We start from the raw sequence: 16,391 nt of genomic DNA on the forward strand, positions 1-16,391 counted from the left end.
CTTGTCTTGATCTCCTGACCTCAGGTGGTCTGCCCGCCTGGGCCTCCCTAAGGGTTGGGATTACAGGCGTGAGCCACCATGCCTGGCTTATATAGGCCGGCTGCGGTATAGGCCTTGCCCATACCCATCAATAGCCACTGCATTCATGAATAGCCACTCATGAATAGCCACTGCACTCCAGCCTGGACAACACAGCAAGACTATATCTATTTTTTGTTGTTTTTGTTAAAGTACATTAGTGGCTGGGTGCAGTGGCTGACGCCTGTAATACCAGCACTTTGGGACGCCGAGGTGGGCGGATCATTTGAGGTCAGGAGTTGGAGACCAGCCTGGCCAACACGGTGAAACCTTGTCTCTGCTAAAAATACAAAAATTAGCCCAGCGTGGTAGCGTGCGTCTGTAATCCCAGCTACTCAGGAGGCTGAGGCAGGAGAACCGCTTGAACTCAGGAGGTGGAGGTTGCAGTGAGCCAAGATCATGCCACTACACTCCAGCCTGGGTGACAGAGACAGACTCTGTCTTAATAAATAAATAAATGAAGTACATTAGATGATGTCTTAGTCCCTTTCGTGCTGTTATCACAGAGTATCTGAGACTGGGTAATTTATAAACAATGGAAGTTTATTTGGCTCATAGTTCTGGAGGCTGGAAGTCCGAGAGCAAGGTGCCAGGATCTAGGGAGAGCCTTCTTCGTGTAACACCCCATGGAAGAAGGCAGAAGGGCGAGAGAGTGTGCACTGAACCCATTCTTTTATCAGGAACCCACTCCCAAGATAACTAACCCACTCTCATAACTAACCTACTCCCATGATAACTAACCCATTCTCATGATAACTAACCCACTCTCATAATTATAAATAACCCACTCCCAGGATAACTAACCCACTCTGATGATAACTAACCCACTCTCATAATTATAACTAACTCACTCCCATGATAATTAACCCACTCCCATGGTAACTAACCCACTCCCAAGATAACTAACCCATTCCCAAGATAACTAACCCGTGCCCATAACTAACCCACTCTCATGATAACTAACTCACTCTCATAACTATAACTAACCCACTCCCAAGATAACTAACTCACCCCATGATAACTAACCCACTCTCATAACTATAACTAACTCACTCCCATGATAATTAACCCACTCCCATGGTAACTAACCCACTCCGAAGATAACTAACCCACTCCCATGATAAGTAACTCACTCCCATGATAACTAACCCACTCCCAAGATAACTAACCCATGCCCATAACTAATCCACTCTCATGATAACTAACCCACTCTCATAACTAACCCACTCCAAAGATAACTAACCCACTCCCAAGATAACTAACCCAAACCCAAACTCTCATGATAGCTAATCCACTCCCAAGATAGTTAACCCACACCCATGATAACTAGCCCACTCTCATGATAACAAACCCTCTCTCAAAACTAACCCACTCCCAAGATAACTAATCCATGCCCATGATAACTAACCCATTCCCATGATAACTAACCCACTGCCAAGATAGCTAACCCACTCTCATAACTAACCCACTCCTGTGATAACTAACGCACTCCCAAGATAACTAACCCACTCCCAGATAACTAAGTTGGTGGTGCATCTTACACCCAGTGGCATTTTTAAATCAAGGAAACACATGGATGAGGTTGCAGTGAGCCAAGATTGCACCATTGCCCTCCAGTCTGGGCAACAAGAGTGAAACTCCATCTCAAAAAACAAACAAAAACAAAACAAACAACCAAAAACCCCAAAAATGCGCAGTGCTAGAAAGAAACAGAAAATAGCAAAGGAAGATTGCCATGGTGGATACAGGAGTGATTTTAAAGCAGGTCGCCAGGGTGGATCCCAGAGCAAAGGTGGTCCTTGAGCAAAGACTTGAGGAGGCTGAGGGATGGAGTGATGCAGACATTGGAGGGACAAGTGGGCCGAGCAGGAGGGACAGCAGGGGCTCCCCAGGATCACAGGGAGGGCTACAAGCCCATAGGTGAGCAGTAGGCCTTGCGCAGAGAAGCAAGAGGGCGGCCCCCAGGGAGAGGAAAGTGATCAGGGTGAGGGGGCCTGTGCAGAAAAGAAACAGGGAGTCCAGTGAGGAGGCTCCTGCAGAGGCTGGGGAGGGAGGATGGCCTGGAAGCAGTGGCAAGGAGCAGGGCCAGGCGTCCTGCACCTGCAGGCCCAGGGGTTTGAGGGGCGCGGGGATCAGGGAGACCCACAGGAGGGCCCTGCTGGGCAGCTCTATTAGCACAAAGAAGTGAAGGGGATGGTGGGAGGGAGGCTGAGGGCTGAGGGGCTGTGGGAGGCCCCAGTAGGGGCTCAGGGGGCCCAGGGTGGGCAAAGAGGGGAGGGGACAGGACAGACTGGGATCCGCAGCAGATGAAGGGTAGACCTCTGGGTAGGTGGCTCAAGGTGCTGAACCTGTCTTCACCCCTGGCGAGGGATCCTCTCAGTGTGTGCAGGGCTGGCTCCTTGACCCCAAGATCACAGGTGCCTGCTGGCGGACATTGAGCTGGTTCTGGAGTCTTTGCCCTTCCACTGTGATGATTTCTTGCCGCTGGGCCACCCCCTCCGCTCCCGGTCCCTGTTCTGGCTTGGCAGATGTTGCTCTGTCCCAGGACCTTTCTCACGAGCCACTCCTAACCTGCGTCATCCCCTCCTCCCGAAGGCTGCTTTCCCGCACGTTTTCCGCCGAGGATTGGCCACTCTCACACGTGCACCCTCACACACCTGGCTGTGTGTGTCTCCTCCAGCTCCTCCAAGCCCCCAGGCCATCTCTTTGCCCTGTGGCTGCATCGCTCTGTCACTGTCCCTGTCTTTTCAGGCTGGTGGTGTCAGGGACATGGTTGCTGTGGGCTCACAGGGTATCCTGGTTGGGCCTTGAACTAGCTGTGTGATGCTGGTCCAAACACATTACCTCTCAGGACTCAGCTTTCCGTCTGTGGAATGGGCACAGTAATGCCCCACTGCCTCCTTCCCAGGTCAGTGGGAGCAAGGCTGAATCCCCCGTGTTCTGTGTCTGTAACAGCACTGCGCCTGCACCAGTGCTTCCCTAGCCTAGGGCCTGGCGGGGGACACCGGGATTGAGGCTGGATGTCCGTCGGGCCTGATGGTGCAGGCCTTGCAGGAGTCTGTGCTTTATCCCAAAACCTGGGAAACTGGGTTCTGCCAAAGGCTTGGGTTTGGCCCTGGGGCCTTAGAAGATTCCAGTGCCATTTTCGCAGGAGGGGATCCAGGGTGCTGCTCCACGGCATGGCCGGGAGCCCAGGCCCCAAGCAGTCCCGGCCCCTGGACTCCCTTCTCTGTCTCTGCATCTTCCCCATCTTTCCAGAGCTGGGTTCCGAGGTCAGTGTGCCAGCTCCTGGGCACCCCTCACTGCCCACATGGGGGCTGTGTGATCTCCGCGGCAGGCAGAGAACCCAGGGCCCTCCTGGCCTGCCCATGCCCAGCTGCCCTGTGCCCAGAGCTCCCTCCCCCAGTTCAGCTGCTCTTCAGGTCCTCACCCTGCCCTGCCACAGCCCTCCAGTGGCCTTTGTCCCAGGAGCAACAGCTACAGTGTGGGGAGGGGCTTGCTTTCCACACCCCCCCCACACCTCTGGCAGTGGGAAGGGCTCTGTAAGAGCTGCTCAGATCCCTGTCTCAGTAGGTTTTCTGTTGCTTATAACAGAATTCCAGAAACTGGGTAGTTTATAAAGAAAAGGAATTTATTTATTACAGTTATGAAGGCTGAGAAGTGCAAGGCCGAGGCGCGAATCTGGGGAGGGCCTTCCTGTTGGCCGGGGGAGCCTCTGCAGAGTCCCGAGACAGCGCAGGGCAGCACACGGCAAGGGGCCTGAGAGGCCTAGCGTGCTAGCTCAGGTGTCTCTCCCCCTTCTTATTAAGCCACCAGTTCCCCGCCATGATAACCCATTAATCCCTTAACCTATGAATCCATTAAACCATGAATGGATTAGTCCATTTATGAGGGCAGAGCCCGCATGATCCAATCGCCTCTTTATGGCCCCACCTCTCAATACTCCCCATGTTGGAGATTAATCTTTTTTTAAGTCAGGGTCTCACTCTGTTGCCTAGGCCGGAGTACAGTGGCACAATCTTGGCTCATTGCAGCCTCCAACTCTTGGCCTCAAGCGATCCTCCCATCTCAGCCTCCCAAAGCACTAGGATTACAGGCATGAGCCACCTCGCCTGGCCGAGGACTAAATTTCAACATGAGTTTTGGAGGCGACAAATGTAGAAAGTAAAAATTCCTCTTCAAAGTTTCCCTTCTTGTTAAAGAATAAATCATAAGTGTTAAAAATAATAGTTTCTTTGAAAAACTAACTTCCTTCAAGCCTCCTTGCTTTGTGCTAATAACTCTTTGTTAAGCCCTAGCCTATGTAGCTGTTAAACATGCTCACAGGCACATAGTACATGCTATGTCGTTGAACCTGAACCAGGATATTTGTGCTGGACCTGCTCACAGGCACGCTCCAGCTCGCAGCCTATGCCCCTTCCTTGTTTCGCATAAGCAACTTCCTCTTTTCCTTTGTCTTTCCATTACTTTTACGTTTTTAGAAAAGTTTTAAACTGTTAGCCAATCGGGTTTTAGTTTAGATTGTGAGGTCTGGCTCCAGCCAACAGAGACAGGACACAGTAGCAGGGACAAACTGCGTAAGGGATAAAAATGGCTTCCCTCCTTTGTTCAGGTGTGCTCTCGTCATTGTTCCATCTGTGATGAGCATCCTTTCTGCAGAAAGTAAAAATGGCCTTGCTGAGATAATTAAATTTATGTTTGAGTGCTGTTTCTTTGCAGCACCAGGGAACAAGCATTCTGTTTCTAAATAAACATTTTACATATAACACAAATATTCAAAGCACAGCACCCCCTCCCACCTGCTTATCACCCGGAGGCCTCCAGTCTATACCCAGAAGAGCACTGATGGGATCCTGTTGTTCCCGCTTGAAACCCGGCCATGGCTCCTTCCTGCCCTGGGATATGGGCCGTCCTTCATGGCAACTCCTGCCTTTTCCCAGCTAAACAGAACACGTGGAGCTCTCTCTCTTCCCACCAGGCCTTTGCATATGCTGTTCCCTCTGCCTGGAATCCTCTTCCTACTATCTTATCCTAGTTAACCTCTGGTCACTCCTTGGCCTCTCTTAGAGTATCACCGCCTCCAGGAAGCCCTCCTCAGCCTTCTGTGGCTCTCTGTCTTGTCATTGACCACACTGTGACTTCATTGCCTGCCTGCCTCTCTGTTGGATAAGAAGCTCCCTGAGGCCAGGGACCATCTTGAGTGTTCCTCCCTGCCACATGTCCACAGCATAGGGCTTAGCACCAAGCATAGGGCTTAGCATCCTTGGGGTGCTCTCAGCCTCAGTTTGATTCTCTAAAAAAGATGAGGTTGGCTGGGCACGGTGGCTCAGGCCTGTAATCCCAGCAATTTGGGAGGCCGAGGCAGGTGGATCACCTGAGGTCAGGAGTTCGAGATCAGCCTGGCCAATATGGTGAAACCCCGTCTTTATTAAAAATACAAAAATGAGCCAGGCCTGGTGGTGCACGCCTGTGATCCCAGCTACTGGGGAGGCTGAGGCAGGAGAATCGCTCAAAGGCAGAGGTTGCACTGAGCCAAGATTGAGCTACTGCACTCCAGCCTCGGTGACAGAGCAAGACTTCCTCTCAAAAAAAATTAAATTAAATTAAAAAGATGAGGTTGTCCTGGATCCCTTCTCCCAGCCGTGACCCTTATGGGGTGCCTCCCACCTGCCTGTAGCAGGGGAGACTGGGGGTGGACTGCCCACTGACCCTCCCATGCCAGGGCGCAAGGACCCAGATGCATCTGGAGCTAAAACACTTCTTCTAGCTCCTGGAATCTGCAGGGGTGGGAGGCGAGTGTCAGCTCAGGGGGGCTAAGGAAGCACCACCTTCCCACTGATTCCTGGCAGCAACCCGGCGCCAGGAGTGGTAGCAAAGGTGAGAGTGAGGCTGCCTCCTGGGAGCCCTGACTGTTGAGGAGTGGGACTGGGCCCCTCAGCTCTCTGGCTGGGACGTTGCCATCTCTGGGCCAGAGCTGAGAGCCATCAGCTGCCGCTCTGTTCAGTCTCCTACAGGAACCCCGACTCCCAGCCTGGGACTCTTCGCCCAAACCTCTCACCGCTCCAGATCCAGGGGCCTTCCTCCCAACCTGGCCCCACCCCTTCTCCCCTAATCACGATGAAAGTAGCAACCGCTGGCACTTCCCAGTGCCATTTGGTGCCAGGTGCTGCCATCTCTGGAGGGTGGCGACGAGGTGACGTGGGGAACGGCCTGGAACCCAGAGTCTACACACCCCGGGGCTTGGAGCGCTTCCTTCTGACCTGCCCTCGGTGGCCCCGGGCAGGTTCCTGAGACCTCGGTGGCCCCGGGCAGGTTCCTGAGCCCTCTGTGCCTTGGCGTCCCATGTAAAAAATATGCGGTTCTGTGCATGTGGAGTGACAGCCTGGATACTACATGCCAAGGTATGAACCTTCCAGGTGCACCTGCTTGGTGCCAGGTCCCGTCTCAGAAGGTGAGGGGGGGCTGGGATGTGAACTCAGGTTGGCCTGCCCCTGACACGCCCCTGCTTCTCACTGACTTATTTCCATGCCTTTGTTTGGCCACAGACAAACATAGCAGGATAGACTTGAGGAGCCAGTGGACAGTGCAGGGGTGTCAGACTATATGGAGACCCGTGCTTCCACTTGTCACCGGTTCCTCTCGAGTCCTATCATCTTGCCTCTGATTCCCCTCAAGGCTCTGAGGATGGGAGGCACGGGTCTGAGGGCCCCGCTGGCCCCTGGTGTGAGCAGGTTCCAAGCCTCCTTCCCAGGCCACCCACCAAGCTCAGGGCTCTGCCGTGCCCACTCGGAGCAGCCCTGCCCTGCCATCCCTGTGTCCAGTTCTGCTTTGAGAAGAGGAGCGGGGAGCTGGCGGTGGCCTTGCCATCACCAGCTATGTGACCCTTAGGGTCTGGCAGCCACTCTGCGCCTGTGCCCTCGTATGAGTTTGCCAGGGCTGGTGTAACCAACACCACAGACAGGCGGCTTACACAACAGAGCTTCATTTCCTCATGCTTCCAGAGGTTGAAAGTCCGAGATCAATGCGTCTGCAGGGCTGGTTCGTCCTGAGGCCTCACTCCTGGGAGTGCAGATGCCGCCTTCTCTCCGTGTCCTCACGCAATCCCCCCTCTGTGTGTGTCCGTGTCCCCATCTCCTCCTCTTATGAGGACACATGTGCTGTTGGGTTAGGGCCCACCCTCAGGGCCTCATTTACCTTCATCGCCTCTTTAAGAACCCTGTCTCCAAATGCAGTCTCATCGGGAGGTATGGGAGTTAGGACTTCAACAGATGAATTTTTTGGGGGACACAATTCAGCCATAGATGCTGCTCTGTAAATGGGCTAATAGGACCACGGAGCAGGGTGGCGGGCACCACGCAACATCAAGTGTCCCCCTTTGTGGGGTGTGTGGTCCATGCCTGTCCACCAGGCAGGGGCTCTGTCTGACTCTCTGCACTGCACCAGTTTTGCGCCCCTACCAAGCAGGGACTGGGCACCCAGCAAATATCTGGAGGGTGGGCCGGATATGAGGGGCTAGGCATGCTGGGTGCCCTCGTCTGGTTTGCCTTTGGCTTCTGCCTGCTCACTCCTAATCCTGGCCGTTCACGAAATGAACATTCCTCAGGCACTTGCTCTGTGTTGCGCTGTCTGCTGCAGCCCCTTTTCTGTTGGGGTACTGCCTGCCTCAGCCCCAGTGGTTCACTGCCGGTCACAGCACCCTGGCTTTTGCCCCCGCAGTCCCCTTGGCTCAAGCGTGACACATGACCAAGCGGGGCGATGAGAATCCTTCCAGGAGACTTGCTGGAGGGGTGCGGGGCAGGAGGGGGTCTCTCTTTGGGATCGCTGCTGTGAGGATGGAGGCTTTTCCTCCACAGGGAGAAGCAGAGAGGTTTAGAGATGAGAGAGGTGAGAAGCAGCAGGTGTCCTGCTGGCAGACAGACTGCCACTGCTGCACCCGCACAAACAGGTTGCCTTTGGGGCTTGGCTGAGGTGAGTCACTTGTGTACAAAATGACCCTGACAATGACACATAGCCTGGCCAAGGTCTTGAAACGTGGAGACAGCAGCGAGGGACTCGCACAGGAAAGCTCTGGGCCTTTGCTCCCAGGAGCAGCTCACCTGGGCTGTCGGGGAGAGTGGAGAGAGGAGACAGGAAGGAGCACAGTCAACAATGAAAACGATTAAAATGTGGCCACGGTGCTGGGGCAGTAGGTCCCCTAAGGGCCCCCACCCTCCCCCAGAGCCTTGGCAGGTGGAGTCCGGGTTCATTTCTGACCAGGCTGGCTCAGGAGGGTTTCCTGGAGTGGGCAGCTCTGGAGCTGGGCCTGGCAGGCTGTGTAGAGTTAGTGTAGGGCAGGTACCCCTGGGAGGATATGGCCAGAGCAGGGAGCGGGAGGCAGGAAAGTAGAGCTTGTGTTTGGGAAAAACAAATCCTGTTTCCCTGGAGGACAGAGATAAGGCAGGAAAGCCTGGAGGGTTTGGGCAGAGGGGAGGGGGAGCCAGAGAGGTCTGGCGGTCAGGCCTGGTGCTGGATGGGGACTCTGGGCACAAATGTGAGTCATCTCCGCCATCCTGGGAAGAGACGGTCCTGCAGACAGCGCGCCATCGCACCCCATGCTGCCCGCGGAGGCACAGGACAAACGCCGCTGGGCAGCCCTTGCGGAAGCGCTGGATCTTTTACCCTGAAATCACTGGGTCCCCAGTTCTGCAGACAGGAACCTGAGCCTTGGAAAAGTACAGCTCACCTGAGTGCCTGCCTCTAACCCAGGTCCATCAGGGCTAGACCTGGAGGGGGATCAAAGAGAGGCCCTGAATCTTGCCACAGGCAGCTTCAGGTGCACTTGAGCTGGGGCCCTTGAGACGGAAGGAAGTGGGGAGGGCGGATCCAGGTCTGGAGTCTTTGGATTGACAGGTTGGAGATGCCTGTGGGACTCCCAAGGTCAGTGAGTTGAGGGCAGGGCACTGGGGCAGACAACAGACACAGGAAGGGCGGGGAGGGGCGCAGAGGACCCAGTCTGGGGAGGGCGAGGCAGAGAGGGCTGGGCAAAAATAGCCTCCAGGCCTTGTCTATTTTCTCCACTCTGGTTCTCCTCTACCCTCTCACCCCAACTCCCCGCAACCATCCTCCTGGGTAAGACACTAAAGCGTGTCCCCTAAACCTAGGGCTCTGCAGGGTGATCCCCTCTGCCCCTTCACTGAGCAGTCTCCTGTGAGCTAGACAGCCTTAAAGCGGGGTGGTGGGTGGTTTCTTCTAGAGGGTCCAGAACCCGGGGATAGGTGGGCTTAGAGTGGGTCTCCTTTACGGATGTCCTGCCCCGCAGGTAGTGCCTGGGGAGATGCAGGGGTGTGGGTGAGATTCAGAGAAAGGGTGGGCCCAGAGGTCCAGATCCTGGGGACAGACTGCACCCTGGGCACCTTGGGGTGGGCGCGCCAGGTACTGCGCGAGTCTAGCGGGGTTCGTGCTGCGTTCGTGCTGCAGGTCCAGCCCCGGCGTGGGGCCGCGTCCGACGCCCCGCGAGGCGGTGGGGGAAAGGCATTTCCGCCCGGGACGCGGGTCTCCACCAGCAGCCCAGTCCCTGACCCATCTCTAGAAAGGCGGGCGGTCCCGCGGGGCGCGGGCGAGGCCACAGCAGCGAGCGTGCTCGTGCGCGGCTGAGCCCGTGGCGTCCGCCGTGGCAAGCGCGGGGACGGCGTGGCCGTGGCCGGCGGCGGCCGCGCGTGCGCGTGGGTGTGAGCGGCGGGTGCGCACGTGGCCACCCAAACAAAGGCCGCGCCGCGTGACCGAGCTCGCGCACGCGGACCCGCCAGGGCAGGCGCGCCCCCGCGGACCCCGAGCCGGCCGCAGAGCGGGGGCGGGGCCGGGGTGGCGCGCGGGGCGCGGCCCCTTTAAGGCGCGGCCCCTTTAAGGTGCGGCGCGGGGCGGGGCGGCGGCTGCGCAACGGGGCCGGGGGCGCGCAGACTCCGCGCAGCGGGACGCGAGCGCGCGACCTGGCGCCGCCGCCGCCTCCGCGCTCGTGGCCGGGACCCGCGGGGCCGCCTCCTCCCGGCTCCCCGGCGCCGCTGGGCTCCCGGGCGGGCGGCAGGTGTAGCGCGGCCGGGCGGCCGGCGAGGGGGGCGCCGCGGCGGGTGGATGAGAGTTGGCCCCGATATCCGCTCAGGGTAAGCTGCGCGCGCGGACACCCACCCACCCCGACCTGGTTGCCCCGCGGCCACTCTCCCTTCCGGGCGGGCGGCCCGCGACCCGGCGCACTCGGCCGCGCTCTCCCCGCCGCCGCCGCCGCCGCCGCCGCCCCGGCCCGAGCCGGCGACCCTCCCAGCAGGGCCCTGCGCGGGCGCACCCCGCACACGCCCCCGGGTCCCGCGCGTCACGGCTGCCCCCCGCGGGCACCGGCGGCCGCCGGTCAGGGTTCTGCCCGCCGGCTGGGGGAGACGAGGACATCCCGGGGTTGCGGGGCCCGGACTGGGGTGGGGGGTCGCCGGACCGGGGTCACCGACGCTGGGCCACTGGAGGGGGACGGTATCGGCCCGGGCCCGCCAAGGTCTTCCTGCGGATCCACTCCCGGCTGGGACGGGAGAGGAGGAGGGCGCCCCAGCCCCTGCTTTCCTACAGACGGTCTCTCCAAAAAGTTGTGGGCGCTTGCCCCTTGCATGCACCCCACTTTCTGCCCTGTCTCCTCTCCCTTTGTTCGGGATGTTGAGCTCATGGGGCTCTGCTGGGGCGGGCTGGCACCTTGGCTGTAGCCCAGGCCCGTACGCCTGCCAGAACGTGGGGTGCTGTGTGGCAACCCCGGCCTGAGGCCCCACATGTCCAGAGCAGGACCTGCACCCCTGCCAGGCCCTGGACAAGGGAAAGAGGAGAGCCAGTTTGTCCCCAGCTGGGTGGGCTGGTGCCCCTGTCCTGTTGGCTGTGTGGCAGAAGGTGCAGCAGTGCCCCGGGGCCAGGGACCTGAGTGTGACTCCCCCAGAGCCAAGTCCACTTTTTCGGCTATGCCAACCCTGCATCTCCTGAGGTAGGAAAGATTCGGTTTGGGGGAGACCTTTTGCAGGATGGGGTTCCGTTCTTGCCTGCCTTGTGTGGGTTAGGAAGAAAATTCAGAGGTGTCTCTCCTACACGCCAAAAAGGAGGTGCCTGAGTCCCAGCCCAGTGCAGCCCTGCCCTGGGGCTGGGCCTGGGAGGCAGGTCAGGGTCAGGGCTCTGTTGCCTCAGAAGTCGAGGGCAGCGCTCGAGAGAGGAGTCTGGGACTTGCCTCCCTCACCCTCCTGCTCTATGACCTTGGGCAAGGTAGTGAGCCTCCTGGGCCTCAGTTTCCTCACTAGCAAGTGGGCAGGGCAGGTAAGAGGATCGAATGAGGTGATGTGGGCCTCCTCAGGCTGGGCTCGCCCTGGATTGGGGTTCAGAATGGGTTTAGGAGGTCAGTCATGGCCTCCACCTGGGGCGCTGTGGCTGAGCCTGAAGTCTGAAGTCTGTCTTCCTGACTTTTGTGTCCCATGCCCATTTGGGGATGCACAGTCTGGGCAGGGAGTGTGTTCAGTTGCTGCCTCTGCCCCGTGCTGGGGTGAAACCACGTTCCCCTGTTGTTAGCTGGGACTCCCCAGATGAGTGACCTCAGTAACCCTGCCCCTCTTTCCTGCTGCACACCCTTCCGAAGACCCCTGCCTGGTCCAGGAAAGGGGCCCTGCCTGTCTTGCCTTCCTCCTGCCTTGGCGGCCGTGTGGACCCTTCTGCAGCACTTTGTGGTCCCGGGGCAGACCTCGAAGCCCCACAGTCCTCACCGTGCTGGGATCACAGGGAGATGCAGCTTGGTCCTGGAGCCTGGGAAGTTGGGCACCTGAGGTCTCAGTGGGCCACCAGCCCTCTGCTCTGCTGCTCTTTCCTCTCAGCTGCCTCGGTGGTTGATGCGTGGAGTGCGGCTGTCCCAGCCATGCAGCCTGGGGGCAGGTGGGGCCTGTCCCGTGATGTCTGTCTTGCACTCTAGAGAGCACGGGAAAGTCTCAAAGTTGTGGTGTGTTTCCACATAGCCCTGGGAGGCTGTTTATTCTGGGTCTCCTGCTGAGGGAGGTGGAGGACCCTTCACTGGGAAAGAACCAGGTGGTCTCTCTCCAAACCACCGGCCTTCCAGGCCTTCCCCTTAGTACCCTCCTCTTATCTGTGGAGCCCGGTGCCGGTGTCAGGTGACCTTTGCTCTCCGCTCTCCTGGGCTTCACCTTCACCAACTAGAAAACGAGGGAAGAGAATCAGAGCCGGTTTTCCTGAATCACCATTTCTGCTGTAGAATAGAATAGAATAGAATAGTGGTTCAGGCTCAATGAAAACAAAGTGTTATTGGAGCCTAGTGAGCCTCTGCTGCCAGGGAGGGCTGCCAGCCTGAAGCCTGTTTTCTCTTTGGAAAGAGTATCAGAGCAATGTTAGAGATGTTACAGAAACAGCAGCACCCCACCTGACGGGTCCTGGTGACATCCGTGTTATGGGAGAACCTGGGGCCCTGATAGTCCCATGGTGTGATCCGTGTTAGTGATTGTGCCATCCGTGTGCCCCCTCCCCTCCCTGGGGGCCACATGAAGTCCCCTTCCAGCTCCCCATGTTTCTCTGGGTATTTCTCTCCGGTAGCTGAATCTACTGGGGTTTGTTTGGCATTGGGGTTCCAGTCTTGTCATGACGGGGCTCCGTTCAGGGGCTCATTTTAGGAGGCTGCCCCATCTCGGGGAGCTGGGGAGGCTTCCCTGTATGTGGGCTTCTGTGTGTCAGGTTTGGGGGCTCCTGCCTAGTGGCCATGGTGGGGACTTGGGTATTTACAGAGCTCCTGTTGGTGTGGGCGTGTGCTGGCTGGGAGGGAAGACACCAGGGACTGACTGGGTGGCCTGGTCACCCCCTGCCTGAGTTCCTGCCTCCTCCCCTGCAAGGCGGCCCAAGAGGCTGCTGCCTGGCCTCTTTAGGGGAAAGGAGACCGTCTCTGCAGAAAGCCCGGGGCAGCAGGGACAGTGTTGGGGTGTGTGCCAGAGCATCCCTGCTCCGACAGAAATTGACAGTGAATTGAGGAAGAGAAGCTTTGGCTGGGTTTAGCGAGTAACAGACAGAAGGCAGAGGGTGCTCGCTGGGAAGCAGCATCTCTTGCCTGGCTTGGAGATGGTCATCTGCTGGGCGCCTCCGAGGCCAAGTGGACCACTCACAGTGCTTTCGAAGGCCTCTGGTTTGGGCATCCCACAGGCTGGCTTGGGGTCTCTTTGGCACCACGGTGGGTTTAGATCTGCCTTTTATTTGGCTTTTGGTGGCACAGCAATGGTCCTGAAAAATACTGCTTGTAAAGGAGTAAAAGTTCAAGTCCTCCACCGTCATGTATGCCTGGGTGGTCTGGGAGGAGGCCTGGATCTCCCAAGGGGACAGTTATGTGAACAGAGTGTCACAGGCCTAACCCAGCCCAGTGGGTGGGGCCCAGGCCAGCCTGTCACCTGCTTGGAGCCCTTGGCTGCTGGGGAAATGTAATAGTTTAACTTGAGAACTTAAAGGCAGGTCACTCAGGCTCTCTTAGAGACAGAGATGGCGCAAGAAAATGTGGGTTTCGCTGGGCACGCTGGCTCACGCCTGTATTCCCAGCACTTTGGGAGGCCGAGGCTGGCGGATCACCCGAGGTCGGGAATTCAAGACCAGCCTGACCAACATGGAGAAATCCCCGCGTCCACTAAAAATAAAAAAATTAGCCGGACACGTTGGCGCATGTCTGTCATCCCAGCAACTTGGGAGGCTGAGACAGGAGAATCGCTTGAACCTGGGAGGCAGAGGTTGGGGTGAGCCGAGATCGCGCCATTGCACTCCAGCCTGGGCAACAAGTTTTTTTGAAACTCCGTCTCAAAAAAAAAAAAAAAGAAAAAAGAAAATGCGTGTTTCCCTAATTGGAGAAAGCCCTGTTGTTTTGCCTTTGGTGTCTCGGCATGTGGCAGAGGCCTGGGCGGACACTTTGGGCTGGTAATTCGCCACTAATGACAGTCCCGTCTACAGGGCTACTGTTCTGATTGTTTGGCATTTGAGTTATAACCCAGGGTTGTGATTATGTTTAAGCCCAGTGATTAAAGTCCCCTGTGGTTACACAGGAAAGGCAGGAAGTGCCGGCCTATCAAAAACGTTAATAATAGTAATAGAAATCACTCATTCTGCACAGCAGGCCTGCGCTGAGTGTTTTACACGAATTGTCTCAACAAAGTCCGCAGAGCATACAACTTCACCCCGTTTTGCAGATGAGGAAACTGAGGCACCGGGAGGCAGTGCCGCTTGCCTAAGTCCCCAGTTCGTTCCCGAGCAGAGCTGGGATTTGCACGTGGGTCGCTTTGCCCCGAAGGCTATGCTCATAAACATTGCAGCCTTTCTGTCTTCCTGATAATCCTCTTCTAAGGGAGGTTTTGTGAGAGAAATATCCGCAATAAACTTAAAGTCACGATGAGATTTCTCTCTGCTGTCAAACATGCAGTAAATAGCAAGATTCGAACAGCATGTCCTGCTTGGGGCCAGACAGCCCTCTAAGCATGATACACAATTTATTTTCGTAACAGCTGGAGGTAGGTGCTCTTGTTAGCTGCATTTCACACAGGAGGAAGCCCTGGCACAGAGCTGTTCAGCAACTTGCCCAGGGCCACAGGTTGCTGGGTGGTAGAGGTGGGTTTGGACCGATGGGCTGTGCTTCTAACCTAAGCCCCATATGCACGGGGGTTGGCTGGAGAGCATGCTTGATCTTGCTGCTGTGTGTTCTTGGGCAAGACACCTAACCTCTCTGGGCCTCAGTTTGGTCACCTATAAACGAGGGCTTGGCCTAGGGTATAGAAGCCAGAGCTTGAGAGCTGGCTCTGGCCTGAGGTGGCTGCGTCTGCACCACCTCCCACAGGGAGGCCCAGGTGGGTGGAGAGGCCTGGCTGCCACTTCCCTAGAGGAAGCAGGTCTACTGAGGAGCAGTGCTGGGGCCTTGGCTGGGGCTGGAGGCCATGGGTGGTCGAGGAGTGAGGGCTTCTGGGATGCACTTTGCAGCGGCCGAGTCACTGCCCTCTGTGAAGTGAGGTCCAAGGAGGCAGAGCGTGGGGCTGCTGGGAAACCGTGAAGCTCTGTGCTTGGTGAATTGTTACTTGTCCCTGGGGAAAAGGAGGGACAAGAGACTCTGCTCGGGACCCCGTGCCACCAAACTCCCGAGAAGCTGCAGTGGGAGAAGCTGAATGCTGGGCAGCGAGCGGTTAGGAGGCTCCAGGAAACGGCTCGGCCTCTCTTGGTCGGTTCTCCTGCCGGCCGTTCCTGGGTCCTCTCTGCTCCACGTCCCCTCGCCAGGGAGGCCTCCCGTGAGTGCCCCAGCTGTGCCTCTGCTGTCACTGCTCTCCTCTTCCTGAGGTTCTGGTTTGTCTACTGTTTACCACGCTTCCGTTCTAGAAGGTGGGCTCCTGAAGTTAGGGATCTCTGCTCATGTCCAGCAACCTGGAGCGGCATCTCATTGTGCCTGGTATCCTGGGACCCTGGCTCGGGTCTGAGCTGGGCTGTGGAGTTGGGTAGGGCCAGGGGCCAGGCTGGGAGTGAATTTGTTTGTTCCTCACTCTTGGTGTTGACCTTGGCCACCTGGCTGAGGTGTGTTTGTCAGTGTCTTTATTGAGGTGTAATTCACACACCATACAACACACTCATTTAAAGGGCACAGTTCACGGACTTCTAGTACATTCACCAAGTTGTGTAGCCATCACCACAACCGAAACCCAAACAGGAACCTGGGCCTTCTAGACACTTTAGGCACTCCCTGGACCCTTCCTCCCGGCCCGTGGCGACCACCTTTCTCTCTCTCTTTTTTTTTTGAGATGGAATTTCACTCTTGTTGCCCAGGCTGGAGTGCAATGGCGCGATCTCAGCTCACCACAACCTCCGCCTCCCGGGTTCAAGCGATTCTCCTACCTCAGCCTCCCGAGTAGCTGGGATTACAGGTATGCGCCACCATGCCTGGCTAATTTTGTGTTTTTAGTAGAGATGGGGTTTCACCATGTTGGTCAGGCTGGTCTCGAATTCCCGACCTCAGGTGATCCACCCGCCTCGGTCTCTCAAAGTGCTGGGATTACAGGTGTGAGCCACCCCACCCAGCCAACTCTATTTTTTAAAAACTGTTTTAGATTTATAGAAAAATTGCAGAGATAATACAGAGTTTCCAACTTATCCCTACCAACAGTTGCAGTTTGTCTGGTGATTAACATCTTACATTAGTGTGATAGGTTTGTTACAGTCCATGGACTAATACTGCTACATTGTCATTAGCCAAAGTACATAGTTTGTTCAGATTCATTAGATTTTACCTAATGTCCTTTTTCTGTTCCAAGACTGCATCT

At 56.8% G+C, this 16,391-nt stretch overlaps 1 protein-coding gene across 2 annotated transcripts in view; it reads left to right on the forward strand.

Annotated features, from left to right (window-relative positions):
- The first annotated feature begins 10,011 nt into the window (after positions 1-10,011).
- The window catches only part of GRAMD4 (GRAM domain containing 4), a 101,612-nt gene continuing 95,232 nt past the window's right edge, over positions 10,012-16,391 (forward strand). The window contains exon 1 of one of the 2 annotated variants that reach the window (XM_024240124.2): positions 10,012-10,214. In XM_024240124.2, coding sequence (XP_024095892.1) covers positions 10,186-10,214 — 29 coding nt within the window. In that variant the 5' untranslated portion in view covers positions 10,012-10,185. The remainder of the gene's footprint in view (positions 10,215-16,391) is intronic. The other variant, XM_024240125.3, reaches the window with a different exon arrangement.

This window comes from Pongo abelii, chromosome 23 (genome assembly GCF_028885655.2).
Source record: "Pongo abelii isolate AG06213 chromosome 23, NHGRI_mPonAbe1-v2.0_pri, whole genome shotgun sequence".
Lineage (NCBI taxonomy): Eukaryota > Metazoa > Chordata > Mammalia > Primates > Hominidae > Pongo > Pongo abelii.